This window comes from Eubalaena glacialis, chromosome 10 (genome assembly GCF_028564815.1).
Source record: "Eubalaena glacialis isolate mEubGla1 chromosome 10, mEubGla1.1.hap2.+ XY, whole genome shotgun sequence".
Taxonomy (NCBI): Eukaryota; Metazoa; Chordata; class Mammalia; order Artiodactyla; family Balaenidae; genus Eubalaena; species Eubalaena glacialis.
Window position 1 is genome coordinate 20,127,113 of NC_083725.1, and position 26,208 is coordinate 20,153,320.

At 37.1% G+C, this 26,208-nt stretch overlaps 1 protein-coding gene across 1 annotated transcript in view; it reads left to right on the forward strand.

Annotated features, from left to right (window-relative positions):
- DDX10 (DEAD-box helicase 10) overlaps positions 1-26,208 on the forward strand; it is a 269,882-nt gene that overhangs the window by 131,942 nt on the left and 111,732 nt on the right. The window contains exons 14-15 of the mRNA XM_061203899.1: positions 9,950-10,069; positions 12,911-13,072. Of these exons, the coding sequence (XP_061059882.1) occupies positions 9,950-10,069; positions 12,911-13,072 (282 nt within the window). The remainder of the gene's footprint in view (positions 1-9,949; positions 10,070-12,910; positions 13,073-26,208) is intronic.

Here is a 26,208-nt window from a genome sequence, read left to right on the forward strand (position 1 = left end):
AGAACTCTTATTAGCTCTCTACCACCCCCCAACTTTATTTCACCTCTGTCTGTAATTAGTATTTTCTTTTTCCTAGATTGACATAAGAAAATTCAGTTTGTCTTTGTTTTCATTACCAGAAGAGGCCTCTAAAGGGTAACAGTGGAACTTTGAAAAAAGCATTTAGATTGAGATTTTGACCAATATTAATTGCTTATGTGGTTTGGAAACTACATTAATTTTTTAGTAAAAAGAGTAATTTTCCTTGCTGTTTTCTATTAATGTAATTTATTCTTTTAAAAATACATAGGAAAGATAGCAATAGGTGCCCAGTGCAACACACGTTTTCTTTATTTAGTGAATTCTCTATCAAAGGATTTGTTCAAGTAGAAATAGTATTTCAATCTCTGAGAGAGGTTATGGGCTCCAGCATTTGGAAAGTAGACTAAAGGTTCCTACCAACAATGTTTCTAAAGTTTTTTTAATCAGTGACATTGTGGAGTCCTGAGAAGAGCATGAGCTTCAGTGTTTGAGATTATAAAATTTGAGTTTGATGGGTCTGTGTTTAGAACTCCCTCTATCTCTTTTAGCAGGATAATTGTTAAACTTATTTTATTGTCAGTTTCATCACCTGTAAGATGCAGGAAATACCTCAAAAGGGAAGTTGTGAGGAGTAAATGAAATGTAAAACATCTAGCATGGTACCTGGCAGATGGCATCTCTAATTAGCTACTGTTCTATAAACTTCTCAAAGAAAAGTTTAGTGACCTTCTGATCTGCTGGTAAGTCCATCTGGATTGGCACTTGTCATGCATCAGAGCTTAGGACAAATTTCACAATATCATGGCATGGATTAAGGAATAGGCTTTATTGGGAACAGGTGACATTTTGTGGGGAAAAGCCAGGATCAGCAAGAAGAAGGTAAGGCATGGGTTTCCCATCCTTTTATTATTCCACACAGAGGGATGCCAGAGGTTTGACAGTCTGCTCAATATAAAGCATAGGTATTTATTCTAGTGAAGGTATCCTGTCCTATATATTATTCTCTCTTACGTATTAGAATACGTGGTAGATCAACCTCATATGTGAATTGTCACACAGACTACTTGGGAATCAGACAGAATAGTGTGGATGCCTGCAGTCATCTAAGAAATTCATCTGTTCAGCATGTGGAGACCTGGGGCCCATGGGAAGTTGGGTTTGCCCTGCTAAGGGAAGAAGCTCTGGCTTTGTCTAAAGCTGAGTGAGGTCACACAGCCTCTCCTGCTGGGAGAAGGGGAGGAAGGAGTGATTCCAGCTCACTGACTAGGCACCCAGAGTGACTCCTGACTGCATTTACAGACAGTTCTACTTCTTGCATCATACTTTATTGTCCAGAGTCAGTGAATCCATTTTCTCAACTAATAAGTGTCAAATGTGAGATATTATATGTTTGTTTATTTTTATGCTATTTAAGTAAGTTGATGTCAGAATAGGCAACAGAAGAATGCATTTCAGAGTCTTTGAATGAATGTTGCTCCCAACAAAAATTGGTCTTGATTTGACCAGTCTCAGCTCAGCTTCACAAATAATTATTAGTTTGTCCAGGCACAGTGTTAGGCACTTACTCTAGGAATTGAACAACGAGTAAGACAAAGTCCATATCCTCAGGGAGTTTGGTGTGGTGTCTAAGAGGAGTAAAATAGAAGTAGCAGAATTTCTTAAAAATAGAAGTAGAGTGTAAGAAAAACCATGAAAGATTATCACCAGAAGACTGAGGGAAGAAAGTGAGAAAAGGTCTCAAAAGACAGCCAGTGTTGAATCTTAAACTTTCCTTTTGTGGGAGAATTTCAAGCATTTTTTTAAAAATTGAAGTATAGTTAATTTACGATGTTGTGTTAGTTTCTGGTGTACAGCAAAGTGATTCAGTTATACATATGCGTGTGTATATATATATTCTTTTTCGTATTGTTTTCTGTTATGGTTTATTATGAGATATTGAATACAGTTCTTTGTGCTATACAGTAGGACCTTATTGTTTATATATTTTATTTATAGTAGTTTATATCTGCTAATCCCAAACTCCTAATTTATCCCCCCCCTTCCCCTTTGGTAACCATAAGATTGTTTTCTATGTCTGTGAGTCTATTTCTGTTTTATAAATAAGTTCATTTGTATCTTTTTTTTTTTAGATTCCACATATAAGTGATACTTGTCTTTCTCTGACTTACTTCACTTAGTATGATAATCTTTAGGTTCATCCATGTTGCTGCAAATGGCATTATTTCATTCTTTTCTATGGCTGAGTAGTATTCCATTGTGTGTATATATATGTGTATGTGTGTGTATATATATATATATATATATATATATATATATACACACACATACACACACACAACGTCTTCTTTATCTGTTCATCCGTTGATGGACATTTAGGTTGCTTCCATGTCTTGGCTATTGTAAATAGTGCTGCAATGAACGTTGCAGTGCATATATCTTTTCAATTTATGTTTTTCTCCAGATATATGCCCAGGAGTGAGATTGCTGGATCATATGGTAACTCTATTTTAGTTTTTTAAGGAGCCTTCATACTATGCTCCATAGTGGCTACACCAATTTACATTCCCACCAGCAGTGTAGGAGGGTTCCCACTTCTCCACACCCTCTCCAGCATTTATTATTTGTAGACTTTTTGATGATGGCCATTCTGACCAGTGTAAGGTTGAATGTCTTATTGTAGTTTTGATTTGCATTTCTCTAATAATTAGCAATGTTGAGCATCTTTTCATGTGCCTTTTGGCCATCTGTATGTTTTCTTTGGAGAAATGTCTATTTAGGTCTTACGTCCATTTTTCTGATTGGGTTGTTTGTATTTTTGTTATTGAGTTGCATGAACTGTATATTTTGGAAATTAAGCCCTTGTCAGTTGCATCGTTTACACATACTTTCTGGCAGTCCGTAGGTTGTCTTTTCATTTTGTTTATGGTTTCCTTTGCTGTGCATCAAGCATATTGATAGCTCCTACATTTTCTAGTTTGTGGATGGGACAGTAGGAAGAAGAGTGATTTAAAAAAATAAAATGTGTTGCTTGGCTGTGTAGCATAAGGAGTTTGGAGCTTAGCAAATATTTCATTTTACTTCTTTGGGAAGTGTGGTTTACAGTAGTTTTTAGTAAGTGGCAGTCCAGAATATTACATTTTAGTGTTACAGATTTACTAATGAAATAACAGGGACTCATTCTAAGGTAGGAGAAAAATAAACAAATGAGCAAGAATCTGTCAACACCTTTCAGTCACTGTCAAACTTTTAAAAATGTTTAAGTGCTAAAGAGGGCAGATGGAAATTATATTAATCACTGCATGCTCGGCATGCAATTTACCAGGAAAAAAAAGCACATTGAGAGGCAGAATACTTTTTTCTAGATGTTATGCTTTTGAGAGATTTAAAAAAAAATAGAGGTCAGATTTAGTCATATATCTGGTCCTGCCATTAAAAAAAAAAAAAAAAGAAAAACACTTTTAAAATGCATTCCTTGAGAAATGCTTTGCATTTTAAAGAAAACTGTTTGTTGTTGACCAGCTTTTGATTTCCATTTTATGGAGTTTCTGAGTATTGTTTAGGAAAATTATGATTCTCAGAGGAAAGTGTGGTCTCTGAGATACTAGGTTTTGGGGGTTTTTTTTTTTGGTGATCAATATAGGTTTTATTTTTGTTGTTTTTAAGTATAATTGATTTACAATATTATATTAGTGTCAGGTGTACAACATAGTGATTCAGTATTTTTATATATCACGAAGTGATCACCACAGTAAGTCTGGTTACCATCTGTCAAAGTGAAAAAAAAAAAAGTTATTACAGTATTATTGGCTATATTCCCTATGCTGTACATTACATCCTGCAACTTATGTATTTTATAGCTGGAAGTTCTTACCTCTTAATCCCCTTTATTTTGCCCACCCCTCTACCCCAGGATTTAGAGTTCCAGCCCTAACCTTGCTGGTATTGTTGTGTGATCTTGAAAACCTCTTAACTTCTACATATACAGGTGCATGCAGTGTTATTTTTCTAGGTGATTTTGGCCTTTTCATCCTTCCAGGTTCTGTATTTAATAATGCCAATATTTTAAAATCACCATTACATGGCTTTGCATACCACTATTTTATAAATGGTGTATTTTTAAGAATATCCAATTTTAAATGACTGGACATAATCCAAGCACATTTTGTTGACATGTGTACATGTAGGCTGGCCTTTGACCTTTCATTTGGTACTTTTTGCTTAGCTAACTTTTGTATACAACAGAAGGCAGAGCTTGGAAACTTGATGTATGTGTAGTTGTGAACATGGCTTGGACTGGACGTGGTAGTGATGTTTATTATTTCTCTCTCTAAAGTTAAGATATATCCCATTCATGTCTTGTGATTTACTAGTGTTAACCAGTTTAGAAAAATGGCAGACACTGGAACCGTGGAAGGTGGTAGAGAAGTAGACGGCTCAGTTGCTTTCCCCAAGAGAGTATACCTTAGTGTCATATTGTTTCTAGTAGTTTCATAAATGCTGCCCCAAGTCTTTTAACTTAGTTTATTACCACCAGTAGCAGTGATTACCTTGTCTTGGGAGTTTGGGAGGTTGGCATCAGCATCTCTTAAATGTCTTAAAATGGCCTGTCAAAATTGGCTTAACTAACTAGGTACCAAGGCCCGTTTGAGTTTAGTGTATATCTTTTTTAAAAAAAGAATCACAAATATTTCATAATAAATATTTTTTTCATTGCTGCTTAATATATTGTAGTGCTCAGTAACCATTCTCATTACTTTATACATTGAAATTGCAGTTCACAGACTACAGTGAAATTAGTAGTGCATGGCCTTATTGACCATACAGAACAGAGAAAGAGAAAGATTAACATTTACTTATGGTTTGCTTCTTAATATAAGATGGACTTAATTGTATATTAAGCTAGCTCCTTAATATACAAGGACTGATCTAACCTTAAAATAAATGAGGAACTTTGTTGGGCTATGTAGGCTCTCATGTATATGATTTTGTGTTTAGAATAAACACACATTATTTATAAAATTTAAAAGTTTGGAAGGATTTGTAGAATGGGTCATTTAGGCAATCTTTTAGATATAATTTATGAAGTGTCAATATCAAGTAATGAGACAAGTATCTCATACAAATAAATTCTATAACAGCTATGATTCTCATCAGAAAGGAGGTAGGGTTGGGGTCTTGTAATTTGAATAGAATATTCTTAGCAATGATCTTTTGGTTAAGATGCTAAAAGCATAGGCAACAAAAGCTGAAATAAGCAAAGGGACTACATCAAACTAAAAAGCTCTACATAGCAAAGGAAACAAGTTAAAAAGGCAATCTATAGAATGGGAGAAAATATTTACAGATGATGTATCTGTTAAAGGGTTAATATCTTAGATATATAAGGAACTCATACAACTTAAAAACAAAAAAACAAATAATCATATTTTAAAATGGGCAAACAACCTGAATAGACTTTTTTCCAAAGAAGATATACAAATAGGCAATAAGTACATGAAAATGTGCTCAACATCGCTCATCATCAGAGAAGTTTAGATAGCTTTAAAATAGATTGTCAAATAGCACATCCTTATTTTGTACTGTAAAATTAAAATTTGTGAATCATTGTAGTTCAGCAAATATAGAATGATTAAGGATTAAGTTTACATGGCAGGCAGTTTTGCTTTTTTTAGAAAAAAGTAATAAACAAGTTCTAGTAGGGTTTGGTTATTTAAGCAGCAGAAATATCTGAAGTTAAGTACATTTGGACTTTGGGTCAATAGTGTTTATAAATGTTACAAAAGGCCCTTATCTTTAGCATGAGGGCATAATAGGTATCCTCTAAGGTTCCCACTAGGATTGATAGTACTTTATTTTGTTGGTTTTCTTCACTTTTAGATACAATTTCTATTATAAACTATTAATTACTCAGTGACACATATGGAGCTACTTTAGGGAAAGATAAAAATCTGATTTCTTTGGAGTATCTTTCCCTTTAATTTTAACTTTCATCTCCTTATGGTTTTGTTTTTCATCATTTTGCAATAATACTTTTATTTTATCCTCTATGATATCTAGTAATGTTTATACTAAGGTAGGTTTTTTTCATTCATTGTACTTTGAATCTTCTTGTAGCCAATATTAACTAACGTGGCCCTTTTGATAGGAACTATTACTGTGTTTGTAACTGTTCTCGTTGTTCTTTTATCTTCCAAGTTATTCATGGCAACCTGCTACAGCTATCACTGTCGAGAATGACTTGATGCTTTATCAGCTTTGTATTTCATGACATTTTTCCTCTTGGCATTTTATTTTAAAGTATAGCATACATGTTGTGGAAGAAGTGCAAATAGAAATGAAAATTGCATTTTGGTGTTTTATGTCTTGTCAGGAAATCTTTCATTATACTTTCTGACTGCTGCAAATTTCATTCTTGTACCAATAATATAAAGGCTTATAGTCAAAATATAACTCTTGCCTAGCAATAGGTATAATTTATATTTTTTTGTGACAATGTATGGAAATGTAAAGTATTAATGAGTACTTTCCCCCTTGTTCAAGAGCCAGTGTTGAAACTTTTAAGAAAAGTAAGACCTGCATTTTAAGAAGTTAAATTCATTTTTAAAAAGTCTTTTAGTTGGAAAAGTACTAAGTATGACACAAACCTAGAAAACCCAGAAAATTTTATTATTTAAAAAAATTAATTTTATAAAAATTAAAAATATACGCCTGACAAAAGCCAAAAACAAAGCAAAACAAAAGAATATTACCCTATATGGCAGAAGTATAATAAACATAAGTGATGAAGTGGGAGAAAATATTGAAGCATCTTTAACCAATGAAGAAATTTCACAAATTAATAAATGAAATTCCAGGAATTCATTAAAAATGCTGGCAAAGAATATGTACAGTGCACTGAAAAATAAATGCCTTTGCAGAGATGTTCTGCTATGTTTAAAATACAAATGCAAATTAAAACTTCCCTGAGATACTATTTTTTCACCTAGTTGACTGGTAAACATAAAGCCTAATATTATATTGGTTTGGCCAAAAAGTTTGTTTGGGTTTTTCCCTAAGATCTTACAGAACTTTTTGGCCAAAGCAATACTTTGTTTGAATAGATAAGGAGAAGCAGTTACTCTCAGATTTTTGATTGGGTTATAAATTTGTATAACTTCTCTGGAAATATCTTTCAAAATTTAAATACACATACTCTTTGATCAAGTGCTTTAAGTTTTAGAAATGTATACTAGATAGATAAATATACATGTATATGAAGGTGTAAATACAAGACTGTTCATTGCAGGGAGGGCTCTTTTAGTAACTTGTTGCTCTTCCTATGTACCTGAATGTGGGTAGAATGTCTCTGGAAGGGTAGAGAAAAAGCTAGTAGCAGTGCTTGCTTCTTGGGGCATAAACTGAGATAGCCGAAGAGGACATAAATGCAGCTTTTTTTGTTTGTTTTTAGAATAATTCTTTATTTTTATTTATTTATTTTTGGCTGTGTTGGGTCTTCGTTTCTGTGCGAGGGCTTTCTCCAGTTGCGGCAAGCTGGGGCCACTCTTCATCGCGGTGCGCGAGCCTCACACTATCGCGGCTTCTCATGTTGCGGAGCACAGGCTCCAGACGCGCAGGCTCAGTAGTTGTGGCTCACGGGCCTAGCTGCTCCGCGGCATGTGGGATCTTCCCAGACCAGGGCTCGAACCCGTGTCCCCTGCATTGGCAGGCAGATTCTCAACCACTGCGCCACCAGGGAAGCCCATAAATGCAGCTTTTTAACTGAATATCCTTTACAGAATAAATAAGCATGTGTTAACCTGCTAAAATTAATATTCAGAAGAATGACATTGAACTAAAACTTTCTTATAAGCCATATGTGAAATACGCCATCAGTGGACACACAGAAGGTATTTGTTCATCACCAGTGTGTCAGTAATGCAGCAGTGTTTGGGTGTTTGCCACTCCATTCAAACATCTGTCCCTCAAAAGGAAGTTTTCTTTGACTTCCTCTCCTCACCCTAGACTAGCTAGGGCAGGCACCCTATTAAAGATTTATTCATCCTCTGTATTTTGAGCACTTAACTACATCTGTGATTAAATAGTTGATGTTTAATGTTTTTTTTCCCCATTGTTAGAGTTAGGTTCATTGAGGGTCTTTCACTGCTGGGGCAGTATGTACTATGTTATCTTGTGTTTTGATAACAGTGCGTATTTGAATGAGTGAGGATTAATTCTAGAGTATCAGAGCAAAGCCACAGCCTATTAGGAAATTACAATAAACATGTCTTCTCACCCATGTTGACATTTCTGTTCCTTCTTTCAGTGGCTTCCCTAAAACAAACAAACAAACAATTTAACCTTTTTTTTGTGGGGAAGGAGGGGGAGATCACAGATCCCTTTTAGAAACCATGATAATCATAAAACTGCAGAGATGCAAATACCCCCAAATTTTGTTACATAATTTCAGTAGTGTCATGGATTTCCCTAAAGCTCTTGATGTAGACCCACATCACTCCAAGGTTTCACTCTGCAGGATTGATTCTTCTGACTGACTATTATTTTATTCTGACAGTTTTTGGTGTCTTTGCTTTTTTGACGGTTTCTCTTGTTCCTAGGACTGGGCTTTTGTATTTTATTACAGTAAATTTCAAACATACAGAAAAGTTGAAAAACTGTACTTTGGATACCAAAATATCCATCACTCCGATTCTATAATTAACTTTTTGCCATATTTCCTTTCTCATGTAATTTCCCATCAATCCATTCATTATCCTTTTTTTATTTAATGCATTTCTGAGTAAGTTGTTAACATCATTACCCTTTCTTCCATGTACTTCAGCTTGCCTGGCATTAACTTAAAGTTCAGTATTGTTTACAGGATTCTTCTTTGAGGTAGAAATTTATATACAGTGAAATGCACCAATTTTAAGTGTAACACTTGATGAATTTTGGCAAGTGTATATGCCTGTGTAACTCTAGCTCCTATCGAGATGTAGACCGTTGTCATCACCCCCAGGCAGTTTGTTCCTGTTGCTCCTCAGTATTTTTTGTGCTTTATTTAAGTGATAACTTACTCCTGTTTAATTGTTATTTTTACATCATGATGATTCTCTCAGATTTGCACTGTTTGATCAGCATTGTCTCTATCATAAGCTGAGGGTTGGTGACGGAGTATCAGCCAACCCAGGATCCTTAAGAATCAGCCTAGCCATAAAACCAAGAAGATCCAGTAAGAGTCAGTAACATAGTCTCCAACCTGGTGGTTGTGTTGTTGGTGGTGTTTGCAGGGTAAAAGAGGGATAGGAGGAATGACTGGGTGGGAGGAAGTCTTATTAGTGCCCTGTGTTCACAAGGTACACTACAGGGAGAAACTTATTTTGGTTGACAAACTTCCTGTTCAAGAACTCTTACTCCATCTCAGCTTTGAACACAGCTTAGTTATCATAGGATGTTTTCCAGCATTCATATAGTGAATTACTGTAATGGGAGGAAGATTGTTGAGTCACAAACAATGTATTGGAGTCATTTTGCTTTCCAGGGAAACGTTTTCCTAGTCTAAAATTTTAAATGTGTGCTTGGAAGTTAGAGCTATTTTTAAAATGTGCTGTTTTTAGCTGGAAGATAGCTTGCTTTATCTTACATGTCCATTTATCACATTATCATGTAGTTTCTGATGCTTTAACATTATCGGGATAGCACAGTTTTAGTAACAGAAGAAATTTAAGGTTATTTACGTCTCACATTCACATTCAAACTTAAACCCCTTTAGCGTTGGGGGGGGTCATTAGTTAATAAGTCTAATAATTTTATTTCTGGACAGCAGTTTTGGTGCTTCTCACTAGCCAAGGAGCAGTAAACACGCTCAGTTTTGGCAAGTGTATTGCCAGTGTTAAATTGTTAATATAAAATTTACCTAATCATCTGTGTTTTTTTGTATATTCTCACACAGAAGAAAGAACCTTCTAAATCCAGTGTGGAGAAAAAAGTGACCAAGGTTGCAGAAGCAAAAAAAGTAATGAAGAGAAATTTTAAAGTAAATAAGAAAATAACATTTACTGATGAAGGAGAGGTAAGATTCTGTAAATGCTTCATTTCTGAGGTACATTCCAAGTATTAGAAAGAGTTTGACTCTCCTGCTGACTTGCCATTCTTTAATAAGAAAAATAATGTTTCTCTAAAGCACTCGGGCAATTCCTTTCATTGTTACTATAGGTAATTGGTCAGCTCTGCATCTGTAGGCAAGAATGACTTTCTGACAGTAAGCTGGGTTACTTTCTGGTAATAACAACAGAGTTGGTTTTGAACTTTCCAAATCCTGTTTTTATAGATAAGACTTTCATGTCATGGGGTCCATCTGTTAACATGCTCTATGGGAACATGCTCAAGGATAGTAACACAAGTACTGGCCACAGCTTCTTTTGCTTGACTCTGGAAAGCCTCTGCTCTGTGGTTCCTCAATTTTAGATGCCATATTGGCATGTTTTTTACTTACTGGCCTGCTGTGGGAAGGAATTCCCTGCTTTAAAATAACCTCGGACATATAGGTGCCTGGTTTTCATTTCACCATTACCTGGTGTTAGTGTAAATACATCCCAATAGAGTAGGAAAGGGGTTACCACTCACAGATTGCTCAGGAAAGATCACTCTATTAGATAATAATATCTTCATTTTTAAAGAGGAAATATATCTAGAATGTCAAGTGACTCACCTAAGGATTGATGGCTAGAGTCAATGGTCATAGCAGGATCTTCTGAATATTGTCTCTGTTTCACTCTCACCAACCTACGGGTTTCCCCGTTCATTCTGATATAGCACTCAGCACCCCATGCCCACCATGATCTCATTTCCCTTGCCCTATGTTTATTTTTCTTCATAGCACTTATTATGAGACTTTACATTCTGTATTTATTTGGTGGTTGTCCATTTCTTCCATTCCAGTGGGATGAGGGAAGGTATTTCTATTTCACTGGGTTGAGAAAAGCTACATGAGGGAAGGTATTTGTTGGCTATGTTTACTACTCTGTCCTCTGCACTAAGAATAGTGCCTAACAAATAGTAAGCCCTCAGAAAAAGTCTGTTCTAATACCCCAGTAAAATAGCAGAGCTTTTTATACTGACTATAATGTATCACATCAGATATTTCATCATTATTAATAAAAATGCTTCCTGCACAGTCTATATTCAGTGGAGTGTGTTTCTTTTTAATTCTGAAGTTAACAAAGATTTGCACGTTACTTCGGGGAAGAGGGCTTTGTTTTAGAAGCCCAAATTTGCACTAGTAACATGGAATAAAATGGTGTATAAACCATACGAAAACTAACAAAATAGAATGTAATTCAGCGTGTTGAAGTTGCAGAGGAAGCCTATATAATTGGAAAATACGAATCTTTGTGAAATTACTGAGAAGAGGTCAGCACCTGAGAAACAGGCTAGACCAGAAAATAGTTAGTTGTAGTATTACATCGATGCTCACTGTAAAAGATTAGTACTGTTAGCATAATGAGGTTCCTTACTGTGGTACTAAATTTAACTGTACGTATTATATACCCATTAGCTTCAAGTTGAGTGTAAATCCTTAACTGTAAAATGTTTCAATGTAAACTTATTGCTGATAGGAGCTCTGTGTGGCTGGCAGCTGCTGCACTGAAACTTCTGATCTAAAACTCTGAAAGAAATGCTACCATTTGTTCAGCCCACAGAGGGATGAATTTTTTTCACTCTGATAGAAAAAGGAGTGAAGAGTCAGAGCAGTAGATGGCATTCTTACTGTCACAGCGCATCCCTTTCACTGCTTCCTCAGTGCCGGTGACTGCTAGCATGGCTACTCCTGCATTTGTGACCCTTGTTCGTTGCTTCAAGCTGCAACTCTGTCGGAATCTCATCTTGGAGAATGTGGTGGTGACAGGAGTGAGAGGAGGCACTAATACCTGTGATGTGTGTGCCTGCAACTTCCATTTGCCTGCCGTTTAATTAGCAGTCTTCCAGAAACTGTGGCAGCTGCTTAAGTCCTCCTGGCAACCAGTTATTAGGCAAAATAAGAAAATTGTTTTTGTCTAAACTGTCTAGAATTTTACTGTGTTAGGCCTGGAAGATTATTAAGTCAAACAACCCTTATTTTTCAGGTAATGACACAGATGTCCAGAGATTAAGTAATTCATTCAGGATTATGCACTGGGCTAGTGAAAAAGCCAGGACATTCAGACAGGTCTCCTGACTCCCAGATCAGTGCTCTGACTTCTTTGTCACCTTGTTCCTAACATAAAAAGTTTGTGTAAAATTGGGTAGATCTGAGCAGGCTTGTGAAACCCAAACTAACTTTCTCCTTTACACTTAAGTTAGTTATTTCAGTTTGTATGTGCGGTATCAGCTGATATGTGATTCCTCAATCAATTTTGAGCATCTCATGTGTGCCAGATAATGTGTTGGGTTCTGAGGACACATGAATAAGGCATATGGCTGCCCTCAAGGAGATCAGTGATTAATTTACAGGAAAGTAAAACAACCCAGTGTGGTGAGAGAAGTGTTACAAGAGGTATACCAAGGTGCCATGGCAGTGGCGGGGCTGTATTCTGGCCAGCCTGGCTACTGCCCTGTGTGGGTCATTTGGAGCTGAGTTGGTGGAGTACAGCATACTAAGAACACTGAAATGATGTTGAAGCAACTACCTTCTCCTCCAGATTATTTAATGAAAATTTCCTTTAATCCTGCTCTCATGAGTTATGGCAGCATTACTTTGTCCTGACTGGGAAAGTCTTTTCTGTGACTTGCTCACTTTTATTATAAAGCTTGTTAGAAAGTTTAAGAAATGCAGGTTGTAAGGCAGAAAGTATGTATCATTATACAAAGGAAAGTGGTGTTCTGTTACTATTCCTTGTCTCCTGCCACATACTCACCTTTTTCCTCTCTGCAGTTGGTTCAGCAGTGGCCACAAGTGCAGAAGTCTGTCTCCAAGGATACTGAGGAAGAGGACGATGCTGGTGGTATCGACTTAGATAAAGCAAAGGAAAGGCTTCAAGAAGAGGACAAATTTGACAAAGAAGAATATAGGAAGAAAATTAAGGCAAAGCATCGGGTAAGCTTTCCATCTTGAATTAATACTGAGTGAAATTTAATATGTCCTAAATATATGTACATGTTCATTAGATATTCTTTAGTAACCAAGTTACTTTATTGTTTTCTTTAACCTTATTTTTCTGTGGCTACTTTGTTGTTTTCTCTAGTCCTTCTTTTCCCTTCTGCTGGTGGAGTCTTTGTATATTAACTAGTTTCTGAGAATGTCACCTAAATCTGCTTTTGGTTGAGGTGACCCAAATTATAGTGATTTTTTTTTTCAAATAAAGTTTTAATTTGGAGATAATTGTAGTTGCACATGTAGTAGTTAGGAGTAACAGAGAGAGATCCTGTGTGCTCCATTTCTATAACTTTGTCATTTCAGGAATGTTATATAAATGAAACTGTGTAGTATGTAGCCTTTTAAGATTGGGTTTTTTCACTCAACACTCCATTCTTTCTGTTTCTGAGTAGTGTTCCGTGGTGTGGATGAAGCACAGTTTGTTTCACGTTTCACCCATTTGAGCAACATTAGTGTTGTTTCCAGTTTCGACTTAATAGTTAAATTTCTTTCCATAAGCGATTACTTGGTAATAGATATTAGATTAAATTTACTATATTAAGAAAAAAAATAAGGAAACCTTGTGAGAGGGAGTGCTTCCAATTAGGCATATGCCCTATTGGCCTTAAACTTGGCAGTTTTCAATTATCATTGAAACAGAAAGGGTTACTCCATTCTGGTCACTCATGATACTACTGTCCTTTCACACTACTTAAAAGTGGACATTTCACTAGATAAATGAATCAGTTAATGAACTAAAACAGATTTACATTTTTTAAGAAGTTTCTGCAGCATGCCCTTGAGACAATGAATGATCTCAGGGTAACACAGTATCATATGCAAGAATCACTGCTATAATGTTGGGCTGGCCAAAAAGTTCATTCCAGTTTTTCCATAAGATGTTACAGGCGAACCAGAACAAACTTCTTGGCCAACCCAATATTAAGTTCTGTACCAAAAAAATTTTAAGCCTTTGGATGTGGACAGTATTAACCGTATCCCGAGGAGGGTTCTCATAGTTTTTGACTCCTGTTTGACCTTGTTACTATTTAATAACCCAGTAAACTTTTTTTTTTAATAGAGCAGCAATTCTCATTTCTTTAAGATTTGATACAGCTTCCCAGTAGCATTTAATAAGTTAGAAAACGTAGATGTTGAAGATAGCTTTCAAGGATGGAAACGAATGGTGGGAAAAACATTCCAGAAATATGGAGAACAAATGAACCTGAAATATACTGGTTACAGTTTTTGGGTATTTATGTTTGAGAGAACTAAACATTTCCTGTATTGCTGCTTTTAGTACAGTACTTTAAATGGAAATTTGGTGTTAATAATTTGTTACTAAATTTTTTTTTAAGTGTCAGCAGCTTGCCATGTTTCTGCTTATAGTCTTCTTAGAGTATGTATCCAACATAAGAACATTTTACCTTTAAATTGTAGCCAGCAGTAAAAGAAATATGGAGAATTTACATAAAATCAAGCCCCCCCACCTGCTTCCCCTTTCTTATCTTCCCTTTCACCCCTTTTCCCAATGTGTGGAAGTTACTACTGTATCCAGGTTGTAGAATATTGTTTCTGAAAAATTTAGGAACTTAATTTCAAATTGACTGTTGTATATTTATTACACAGTGTTTGTGTGCTAGGCTCTGCCTTAGGCAGTGAAGATGGAATATTTAAAATACATGGGTTCCTCTATCCTCAGGAAGATTATTATAGTTAAATCATAGTTAGCTATGGACATTCTGTCACTGCACAGAAGCTTTTTGTGCCCCAGTTTTTTTACATTAAAATTTTTGAAATGAATAATATCTTTAAATTTTTCCAAAATCAAGAGGGATAAAAAAGTTAACGTTGAGAAGTCTTGCTTCTGCCCATACCTGTCATTTTTAGTCATCCCTCCACCCCAGAGGTAACTTTTTATTAATTATTAATGTATCCTTATAGTTTCTTTATGCAAAGACTAGTAAATAGAAATACGTATTCTTGCTTTCTCCCTTTGTCACATGAAAGGTAGTATACTGTAGACTGTTCTATACTATTTCATTTTCACTTATTTTTGAGATTTTATGTAAATCATTTTCTTTCCTTTGTACCATTGTTAAACATAGCATATGATTTTAAAACTATCACTGTGACTGTCTCACAGCAAGGTTGAACAGAGCAGTTTGGGGCTGACACAATTGTGAGAGAAATCACAAGAACTTTCCACGCTACTGGTTTTGAACCAGTTCTCTATAACTAGAATAGGTATAAGGTCTTTTTAAAACAAGTCAAAGCTTGTTGTTTTATATAAAATAAGTATATACTGCACAAGGTGGCCCATGGCATACTTTCTATATTGGAGGTTGAAAATATTATGTAGCCTAAAAAGAGCACAAAGAAGTAACCAAAATAGTCTTCTCTCTATTCAACTTTAATGTAAATGCTACCTGGCACAAATATGATTCGTTTCTTGGTATTTTCATCAGTAAAGTTATTATTTAAACACATATAAGTATTTGTGTATTAAATTAGTGAAAATTTCATGTTTGTGAGCACTTAGTATGTTTATTACAATAGCATACATAAGATACAATACAGGTGCTCAAATCAGTTATTTACCAAGCTGCAATGGACCGGATTTCTACCTAGAAGGCATATGGAATATCTTTTTTAAATGGCAAGTTTTAACATTTGGCATAATGTTTGGTGGAAAGAGTGTTGTGCTATAACAAGTTGGAATACTTGCATTTGAGTCCTGAGTCTAGCATTATCTAGTCCATCTGGGATCACCAGTCACCAGTTTGGATTGCACTTTCCTATTCTGAAAAATGAGGGAGTGAGAATGGGGGTTAATACCAAGTGATCAGAGAGATCCTCTGGCTCTGTGTGTATAGGTAAGATGTGAGAATAAAATGATCTCTTCCTGTCTGAAAAATGAAATTTTAATTTGTCATTTTTCCCTGCTGACCAGTCGGGTTCCGTGCTTGATGATAAGGCTTCCTTCTTGTTCACTTATTTTTCCAATGGTTACTAAAATTTTACCTTAAAAAGTAAATATATTCTTAATCCTGCACAGTTTATTTTATTTTAATTGCATTACCTGAACACATTATTGGTTTTGAAATCATATTTTTTTCTTTTTTTTTTTTTTTTTTTTTTAAACATCTTTATTGAAGTATAATTGCTTTACAATGGTGTGCTAGCTTCTGCTTTACAACAAAGTGAATCAGTTACACATATACATATGTTGCCATATCTCTTCCCTCTTGCATCTCCCTCCCTCCCACCCTCCCTATCCCACCCCTCTAGGTGGTCACAAAGCACCGAGCTGATCTCCCTGTGCTATGCGGCTGCTTCCCACTAGTTATCTATTTTACATTTGGTAGTGTATATATGTCCATGACACTCTCTCACCCTGTCACATCTCACCCCTCCCCCTCCCCCATCTCACCCCTCCCCCTCCCCATATCCTCAAGTCCATTCTCTAGTAGGTCTGTGTCTTTATTCCCATCTTGCCACTAGGTTCTTCATGACCTCTTTTTTTTTTTTTTTTCCCTTAGATTCCATATATATGTGTTAGCATACTGTATTTGTTTTTCTCTTTCTGACTTACTTCACTCTGTATGACAGACTCTAACTCCATCCACCTCATTACAAACACCTCCATTTCATTTCTTTTTATGGCTGAGTAATATTCCATTGTATATATGTGCCACATCTTCTTTATCCATTCATCCGATGATGGACACCTAGGTTGCTTCCATGTCCTGGCTATTGTAAACAGAGCTGCAATGAATATTTTGGTACATGACTCTTTCTGAATTATGGTTTTCTCAGGGTATATGCCCAGTAGTGGGATTGCTGGGTCATATGGTAGTTCTATTTTTAGTTTTTTAAGGAACCTCCATACTGTTCTCCATAGTGGCTGTATCAATTTACATTCCCACCAACAGTGCAAGAGTGTTCCCTTTTCTCCACACCCTCTCCAGCATTTATTGTTTCTAGATTTTTTGATGATGGCCATTCTGACCGGTGTGAGATGATACCTCATTGTAGTTTTGATTTGCATTTCTCTAATGATTAATGATGTTGAGCATTCTTTCATGTGTCTGTTGGCAATCTGTATCTCTTCTTTGGAGAAATGTCTATTTAGGTCTTCTGCCCATTTTTGGATTGGGTTGTTTGTTTTTTTGTTATTGAGCTGCATGAGCTGCTTGTAAATCTTGGAGATTAATCCTTTGTCCGTTGCTTCATTTGCAAATATTTTCTCCCATTCTGAGGGTTGTCTTTTGGTCTTGTTTATGGTTTCCTTTGCTGTGCAAAAGCTTTTAAGTTTCATTAGGTCCCATTTGTTTATTTGTGTTTTTATTTCCATTTCTCTAGGAGCTGGGTCAAAAAGGATCTTGCTGTGACTTATGTCATACAGTGTTCTGCCTATGTTTTCCTCTAAGAGTTTGATAGTGTCTGGCCTTACACTTAGGTCTTTAATCCATTTTGAGTTTATTTTTGTGTATGGTGTTAGGGAGTGTTCTAATTTCATACTTTTACATGTACCTGTCCAATTTTCCCAGCACCACTTATTGAAGAGACTGTCTTTTCTCCACTGTATATGCTTGCCTCCTTTATCAAAGATAAGGTGACCATATGTGCGTGGGCTTATCTCTGGGCTTTCTATCCTGTTCCATTGATCTATATTTCTGTTTTTGTGCCAGTACCAAACTGTCTTGATTACTGTAGCTTTGTAATATAGTCTGAAGTCAGGGAGCCTGATTCCTCCAGCTCCATTTTTCGTTCTCAAGATTGCTTTGGCTATTCGGGGTCTTTTGTGTTTCCATACAAATTGTGAAATTTTTTGTTCTAGTTCTGTGAAAAATGCCAGTGGTAGTTTGATAGGGATTGCATTGAATCTGTAGATTGCTTTGGGTAGCAGAGTCATTTTCACAATGTTGATTCTTCCAATCCAAGAACATGGTATATCTCTCCATCTATTTGTATCATCTTTAATTTCTTTCATCAGTGTCCTATAATTTTCTGCATACAGGTCTTTTGTCTCCTTAGGTAGGTTTATTCCTAGGTATTTTATTCTTTTTGTTGCAATGGTAAACGGGAGTGTTTTCTTAATTTCACTTTCAGATTTTTCATCATTAGTATACAGGAATGCAAGAGATTTCTGTGCATTAATTTTGTATCCTGCTACTTTACCAAATTCATTGATTAGCTCTAGTAGTTTTCTGGTAGCATCTTTTGGATTCTCTATGTATAGTATCATGTCATCTGCAAACAGTGACAGCTTTACTTCTTCTTTTCCGATTTGGATTCCTTTTATTTCTTTTTCGTCTCTGATTGCTGTGGCTAACACTTCCAAAACTATGTTGAATAATAGTGGTGAGAGTGGGCAACCTTGTCTTGTTCCTGATCTTAGTGGAAATGGTTTCAGTTTTTCACCATTGAGGACAATGTTGGCTGTGGGTTTGTCATATACGGCCTTTATTATGTTGAGGAAAGTTCCCTCTATGCCTACTTTCTGCAGGACTTTTATCATAAATGGGTGTTGAATTTTGTTGAAAGCTTTCTCTGCATCTATTGAGATGATCATATGGTTTTTCTCCTTCAATTTGTTAATATGATGTATCACGTTGATTGATTTGCGTATATTGAAGAATCCTTGCATTCCTGGAATAAACCCCACTTGATCATGGTGTATGATCCTTTTAATGTGCTGTTGGATTCTGTTTGCTAGTATTTTGTTGAGGATTTTTGCATCTATGTTCATCAGTGATATTGGCCTGTAGTTTTCTTTCTTTGTGACATCTTTGCCTGGTTTTGGTATCAGGGTGATGGTGGCCTCGTAGAATGAGTTGGGGAGTGTTCCTCCCTCTGCAATATTTTGGAAGAGTTTGAGAAGGATAGGTGTTAGCTCTTCTCTAAATGTTTGATAGAATTCGCCTGTGAAGCCATCTGGTCCTGGGCTTTTGTGTGTTGGAAGATTTTTAATCGCAGTTTCAATTTCAGTGCTTGTGATTGGTCTGTTCATATTTTCTATTTCTTCCTGGTTCAGTCTCGGCAGGTTGTGCATTTCTAAGAATCTGTCCATTTCTTCCAGGTTGTCCATTTTATTAGCATAGAGTTGCTTGTAGTAATCTCTTATGATCGTTTGTATTTCTGCAGTGTCAGTGGTTACTTCTCCTTTTTCATTTCTAATTCTATTAATTTGAGTCTTCTCCTTTTTTCTCTTGATGAGTCTGGCTAATGGTTTATCAATTTTGTTTATCTTCTCAAAGAACCAGCTTTTAGTTTCATTGATTTTTGCTATTGTTTCCTTCATTTCTTTTTCATTTATTTCTGATCTGATCTTTATGATTTCTTTCCTTCTGCTAGCTTTGGGGTTTTTTTGTTCTTCTTTCTCTAATTGCTTTAGGTGCAAGGTTAGGTTGTTTATTCGAGATGTTTCCTGTTTCTTGATGTAGGCTTGTATTGCTATAAACTTCCCTCTTAGAACTGCTTTTGCTGCATCCCATAGGTTTTGGATCGTCGTGTCTCCATTGTCATTTGTTTCTAGGTATTTTTTGATTTCCCCTTTGATTTCTTCAGTGATCACTTCGTTATTAAGTAGTGTATTGTGTAGCCTCCATGTGTTTGTATTTTTTACAGATCTTTTCCTGTAATTGATATCTAGTCTCATAGCGTTGTGGTCGGAAAAGATACTTGATACGATTTCAATTTTTTTAAATTTACCAAGGCTTGATTTGTGACCCAAGATATGATCTATCCTGGAGAATGTTCCATGAGCACTTGAGAAAAATGTGTATTCTGTTGTTTTTGGGTGGAATGTCCTATAAATATCAATTAAGTCCATCTTGTTTAATGTATCATTTAAAGCTTGTGTTTCCTTATTTATTTTCATTTTGGATGATCTGTCCATTGGTGAAAGTGGGGTGTTAAAGTCCCCTACTATGATTGTGTTACTGTCGATTTCCCCTTTTATGGCTGTTAGTATTTGCCTTATGTATTGAGGTGCTCCTATGTTGGGTGCATAAATATTTACAATTGTTATACCTTCCTCTTGGATCGATCCCTTGATCATTATATAGTGTCCGTCTTTGTCTCTTGTAATTGTCTTTATTTTAAAGTCTATTTTGTCTGATATGAGAATTGCTACTCCAGCTTTCTTTTGATTTCCATTTGCATGGAATATCTTTTTCCATCCCCTCACTTTCAGTCTGTATGTGTCTCTAGGTCTGAAGTGGGTCTCTTGTAGACAGCATATATATGGGTCTTGTTTTTGTATCCATTCAGCCAGTCTGTGTCTTTTGGTGGGAGCATTTAATCCATTTACATTTAAGGTAATTATCGATATGTATGTTCCTATTCCCATTTTCTTAAATGTTTTGGGTTTGTTATTGTAGGTGTTTTCCTTCTCTTGTGTTTCTTGCCTAGAGAAGTTCCTTTAGCATTTGTTGTAAAGCTGGTTTGGTGGTGCTGAACTCTCTCAGCTTTTGCTTGTCTGTAAAGGTTTTAATTTCTCCATCAAATCTGAATGAGATCCTTGCTGGGTAGAGTAATCTTGGTTGTAGGTTTTTCTCCTTCATCACTTTAAGTATATCCTGCCACTCCCTTCTGGCTTGCAGCGTTTCTGCTGAAAGATCAGCTGTTAACCTTATGGGGATGCCCTTGTGTGTTATCTGTTGTTTTTCCCTTGCTGCTTTTAATATGTTTTCTTTATATTTAATTTTTGATAGTTTGATTAATATGTGTCTTGGTGTGTTTCTCCTTGGATTTATCCTGTATGGGACTCTCTGTGCTTCCAGGACTTGATTAACTATTTCCTTTCCCATATTAGGGAAGTTTTCAACTATAATCTCTTCAAATATTTTCTCAGTCCCTTTCTTTTTCTCTTCTTCTTCTGGGACCCCTATAATTCGAATGTTGGTGCGTTTAATGTTGTCCCAGAGGTCTCTGAGACTGTCCTCAGTTCTTTTCATTCTTTTTTCTTTATTCTGCTCTGCAGTAGTTATTTCCACCATTTTATCTTCCAGGTCACTTATCCGTTCTTCTGCCTCAGTTATTCTGCTATTGATCCCATCTAGAGTATTTTTAATTTCATTTATTGTGCTTGTCATCGTTTCTTGGTTCCTCTTTAGTTCTTCTACGTCCTTGTTAAATGTTTCTTGCATTTTGTCTATTCTATTTCCAAGACTTTGGATCATCCTTACTATCATTATTCTGAATTCTTTTTCAGGTAGACTACCTATTTCCTCTTCATTTGTTAGGTCTGGTGTGTTTTGACCCTGCTCCTTCATCTGCTGTGTGTTTTTCTGTCTTCTCATTTTGCTTATCTTACTGTGTTTGGGGTCTCCTTTTCACAGGCTGCAGGTTCGTAGTTCCCGTTGTTTTTGGTATCTGTCCCCAGTGGCTAAGGTTGGTTCAGTGGGTTGTGTAGGTTTCCTGGTGGAGGGAACTAGTGCCTGTGTTCTGGTGGATGAGGCTGGATGTTGTCTTTCTGGTGGGCAGGTCCACGTCTGGTGGTGTGTTTTGGGGTGTCTGTGGCCTTATTATGATTTTAGGCAGCCTCTCTGTTAATGGATGGGGCTGTGTTCCTCTCTTGCTAGTTGTTTGGCATAGGGTGTCCAGCACTGTAGCTTGCTGGTCGTTGAGTGAAGCTGGGTCTTGATGTTGAGATGGAGATCTGTGAGAGATTTTCGCCGTTTGGTATTACGTGGAGCTGAGAGGTCTCTTGTGGACCAGTGTCCTGAAGTTGGCTCTCCCACCTCAGAGGCACAGCCCTGATGCCTGGCTGGAGCACCAAGAGCCTTTCATCCACACGGCTCAGAATAAAAGGGAGAAAAAATGGAAAGAAAGAAAAAAAGAGGATAAAATAAAATAAAATAAAGCAATTATAATAAAAAATAAGAAAAAAAATTATTAAGAGTAAATTTATTAAGAAAAAAAAATTTTTTTTTAATTTTTAAAAATAGATTTATTAATTTTTTATACTAAAAATAAGAAAAAAATTATTTAGAAAAAATTTATTAAGAAAAAAATTTTTTTAATTTTTTAAAATAAAAAATATGAAAAACCTTATTAAAAATTTTTTTTAAAAATAGAAAATAAGGAAAAAATTATTAAGAAAACATTTATTAGGGAAAAAAAAAATTTTTAAGCCAAAAAAAAAAAAACGGACGGACCTAACCCTAGGACTAACGGTGAGAGCAAAGCTATACAGACAAAATCTCACCCAGAAGCATACACATCTACACTCACAAAAAAAAGGAAAAGGGGAAAAGTTAATATATCCTGCTCCCAAAGTCCATCTCCTAAAATTTGGGATGATTCGTTGTCTATTCAGGTATTCAACAGATGCAGGCACATCAAGTTGTTTGTGGAGCTTTAATCCGCTGCTTCTGAGGCTGCTGGGAGAGATTTCCCTTTCTCTTCTTTGTTCGTACAGCTCCCGGGGTTCAGCTTTGGATTTGGACCCGCCTCTGCATGTAGGTCGCCTGAGGGCGTCTGTTCCCCGCCCAGACAGAACGGGGTTAAAGGAGCAGCTGCTTCGGGGGCTCTGGCTCAGTCAGGCCCGGGGGAGGGAGCGGTACGGAGGAGGCGGGGCGAGCCTGCGGCGGCAGAAGCCGGCGTGACGTTGCAGCAGCCTGAGGCGCGCCGTGCGCTCTCCCGGGGAAGTTGTCCCTGGATTACGGGAGCCTGGCCGTGGCGGGCTGCACAGGCTCCCAGGAGGGGCGGTGTGGAGAATGACCTGTGCTCGCCCACAGGCTGTTTGGTGGCGGCAGCAGCAGCCTTAGCGTCTCATGCCCGTCTCTGGGGTCCGCGCTGATAGCCGCGGCTCGCGCCCGTCTCTGGAGTTCGTTTAAGTGGCGCTCTGAATCCCCTCTCCTTGCACGCCGCGAAACAAAGAGGCAAGAAAAAGTCTCCTGCCTCTTCGGCAGCTGCAGACTTTTTCTCGTGCACCCTCCCGGCTAGTTGTGGTGCGCTAGACCCTTCAGGCTGTGTTCACGCAGCCAACCCCAGTCCTCTCCCTGGGATCCGACCGAAGCCCGCGCCTCAGCTCCCAGCCCCTGCCCGCCCCGGCGGGTGAGCAGACAAGCCTCTCGGGCTGGTGAGTGCTGCTCGGCGCCGAGCCTCTGTGCGGGAATCTCTCCGTTTTTCCCTCTGCGTCCCTGTTTCTGTGGGATCCGCGCTGATAGCCGCGGCTCGTGCCCGTCTCTGGAGCTCGTTTAGGCGGCGCTCTGAATCCCCTCTCCTTGCGCGCCGCGAAACAAAGAGGCAAGAAAAATTCTCTTGCCTCTTTGGCAGCTGCAGTCTTTTTCCCGGACTCCCTCCCGGCTAGCACCGAAGCCCGAGCCCCAGCTCCCAGGCCCCGCCCGCCCCGGCGGCTGAGCAGACAAGCCTCTCGGGCTGGTGAGTGCTGGTCGGCACCGCTCCTCTGTGCGGGAATCTCTGCTTTGCCCTCCGCACCAATGTGGCTGCGCTCTCCTCCGTGGCTCCGAAGCTTCCCCCCTCTGCTACCCGCAGTCTCTGCCCACGAAGGGGCTTCCTAGTGTGTGGAAACCTTTCCTCCTTCACAGCTCCCTCCCACTGGTGCAGGTCCCGTCCCTATTCTTTTGTCTCTGTTATTTCTTTTTTCTTTTGCCCTACCCAAGTACGTGGGGATTTTCTTGCCTTTTGGGAGGTCTGACGTCTTCTGCCAGCGTTCAGTGGGTGTTCTGTAGGAGCAGTTCCACGTGTAGATGTATTTCTCATGTATCTGTGGGGAGGAAGGTGATCTCCGCGTCTTACTCTTCCGCCATCTTGCCCCTCCCTCCCATATTTTTTTCTTAACACAAAATTATGAATGAGGAATGTGCCTGAAAGACTTTTACATATGAAAAGAAAACGCCATAAAATCTATAACATAATTCTGTATTTGATACATATTATGACACATATTTTTTAAAATATGTATCAATTTTAGAAGCTTTTATGAGCTTAAAAATCTTTCAGCATGTTTAAAATAATTGTATTTCATGATTATATTTTTGGTTTAAGAGGATAAGATAGTTAATATATGTTATATGTAAGTGAATATATGTAATCATTAGTCTTAATGATTCTGTTTGAAAGTAGTTGTTTGTTCTTGCTGTTTAGAATTAACAGCCTCACACCATAGCTTCTAATATGCACTCAGTCTTTGTATTGTAGGTCTCAGCTATTCATTTATTCCCACCTGTTTTTCCTCCGTGCTATAACACCTGTCCTTGACTCATTTTTCATCTACCAAATTCTGAAATCTGTGTAATTTCTACTGTGACTCAAGTAAATATCTTTGTCCTAAAGATTTAGAAACTGAACTATAGAATTTTAACTAGTTTATAGCCAAAAAAAAGAAAGCAAAAGAAAAAATAAAGGCAGTACAGTTTATGGCATCACTGGGAGTGGAACTCAGCTGCCCGCTTGCTGGAACTTAGCCACTTGCTCTGGGGACTTCAGGAGCCCTTGCATAACTGCTTTGGATCACCCAGTCCCTAGCTTTGTTTCTGTTCATGAGTCTTCATTGTAGTCATTAAGCATCATTTTCTTCTGAGATCATTCTGGTCTTTCTCTTTCCCTGGCAATTTATAAGTAACTATACTTAATTAGGCCTGTTACTGTTTTCTTTGCTAAACCTCTTGAAACTATTTATCAGAAGTAAAATTATAGCAAAAGCTATATTTTTACATATAAAACCATTAGTAAATTACTAAGTTGTAAAGGCGAAAGCGCTGCTTTTGCACGGAAACGGTGTGTTTTCTGATAATTCAGTCAGAACTGTGAAAGATGGGCCATGGATCATATCACTGAAAGGTTTTTACTTAAATGGAATGAAAATCTGCTCTGTGGTGTATGTCATCATTCTTAGCTCTGAAAGATAGCTTGTGTTTAGTGTGATAATATCTGCTGTAACAGCTGAGAGTGGAGAGAAGCAATTCATTATGAGATTCTCTTTCATTTCTTTGAAATTTGCTTTGAGTGCTTTATCCATTTTGGATTGTATATTTAGGTGACATGTTCATAATGTGTCTCTGGACTGTTTGCAAAGTTGCTCTGGGTTCTACTTAACTACTAGCATGAATATTAGAACGTTAAGAAAGAATTAAAGGGACTTTTTAGAAAAGCTGTTTTGTTTTGTTGTTGTTTACACAGAATTGAGTTGGCATGGAACCCAGGTATCTTAAACATAAATTTATTATGATAGTCAAGAAGGAGGGAAGCTGTAATCAGGCATCTTAGGAATAATAATAACAAGTAGCAGTTAGTTAACTGGGCCCTGCACTAAGCATTTTTTATGTGTCGTATTATATGCTAACAATTAACTTCTGATATAAGTGGGTTAGCCTCATTTTACTAATGACAAAACTAAGACTTATAAGGGTCAAGTAATTTGTCCAAGGCCCTACAGCTTATAAAAGCTTACAAATAGTAGCCCTGGGACTCTTACCAAGGTCTTTGTTTCTCTACACACTGTTTTTAACTATGTAGCTGCTACCTATCTCATACCAATAGCCATTCTCTTACAACAGGATAACTCTGAAGCAATGAATCAAAAGGTAGAGGATGACAGCTGGAGATGAGGATTTTGAAGAAGGAATGACACATAATAGAAATTGTTCATGTTTCCAGAGCAAGGTCATTGGTCTCAAATAAATTTAGAATAAAATAAGCATTGTGGTTAGTAGTTTAGTTTAGGACCACATACTAACATTACCTTTCCCTGAATGTTCATTGCATAGCTATATAGTTACTAGTACCATAATCCATTTTTAAGTAGGTATGGCCATTTAAGCGTCTAAGGCATTGTCAGAGACTGGTCTAGCTCATATGAGCTTATGAAATTTTACTAATGTCAGAAATGTCATCATGGGGAGACATGTATCCCATACTTAATTCTAAAATTCACTTTATGAATAAAGCTTATTTATGGGGGAGGAAAGGAGATTCTCTTCTTGTACAACCGTCCTACTACCTGTCCCCTTCCTACTACCATCACAACCGGATTTATTATAAAAAAGGAACCAGCCTATTACTATAGAACCTTTGCCTATAATTTAGAGATGTCTACCTGGGAGGTTTCTCTTCTTATTCTC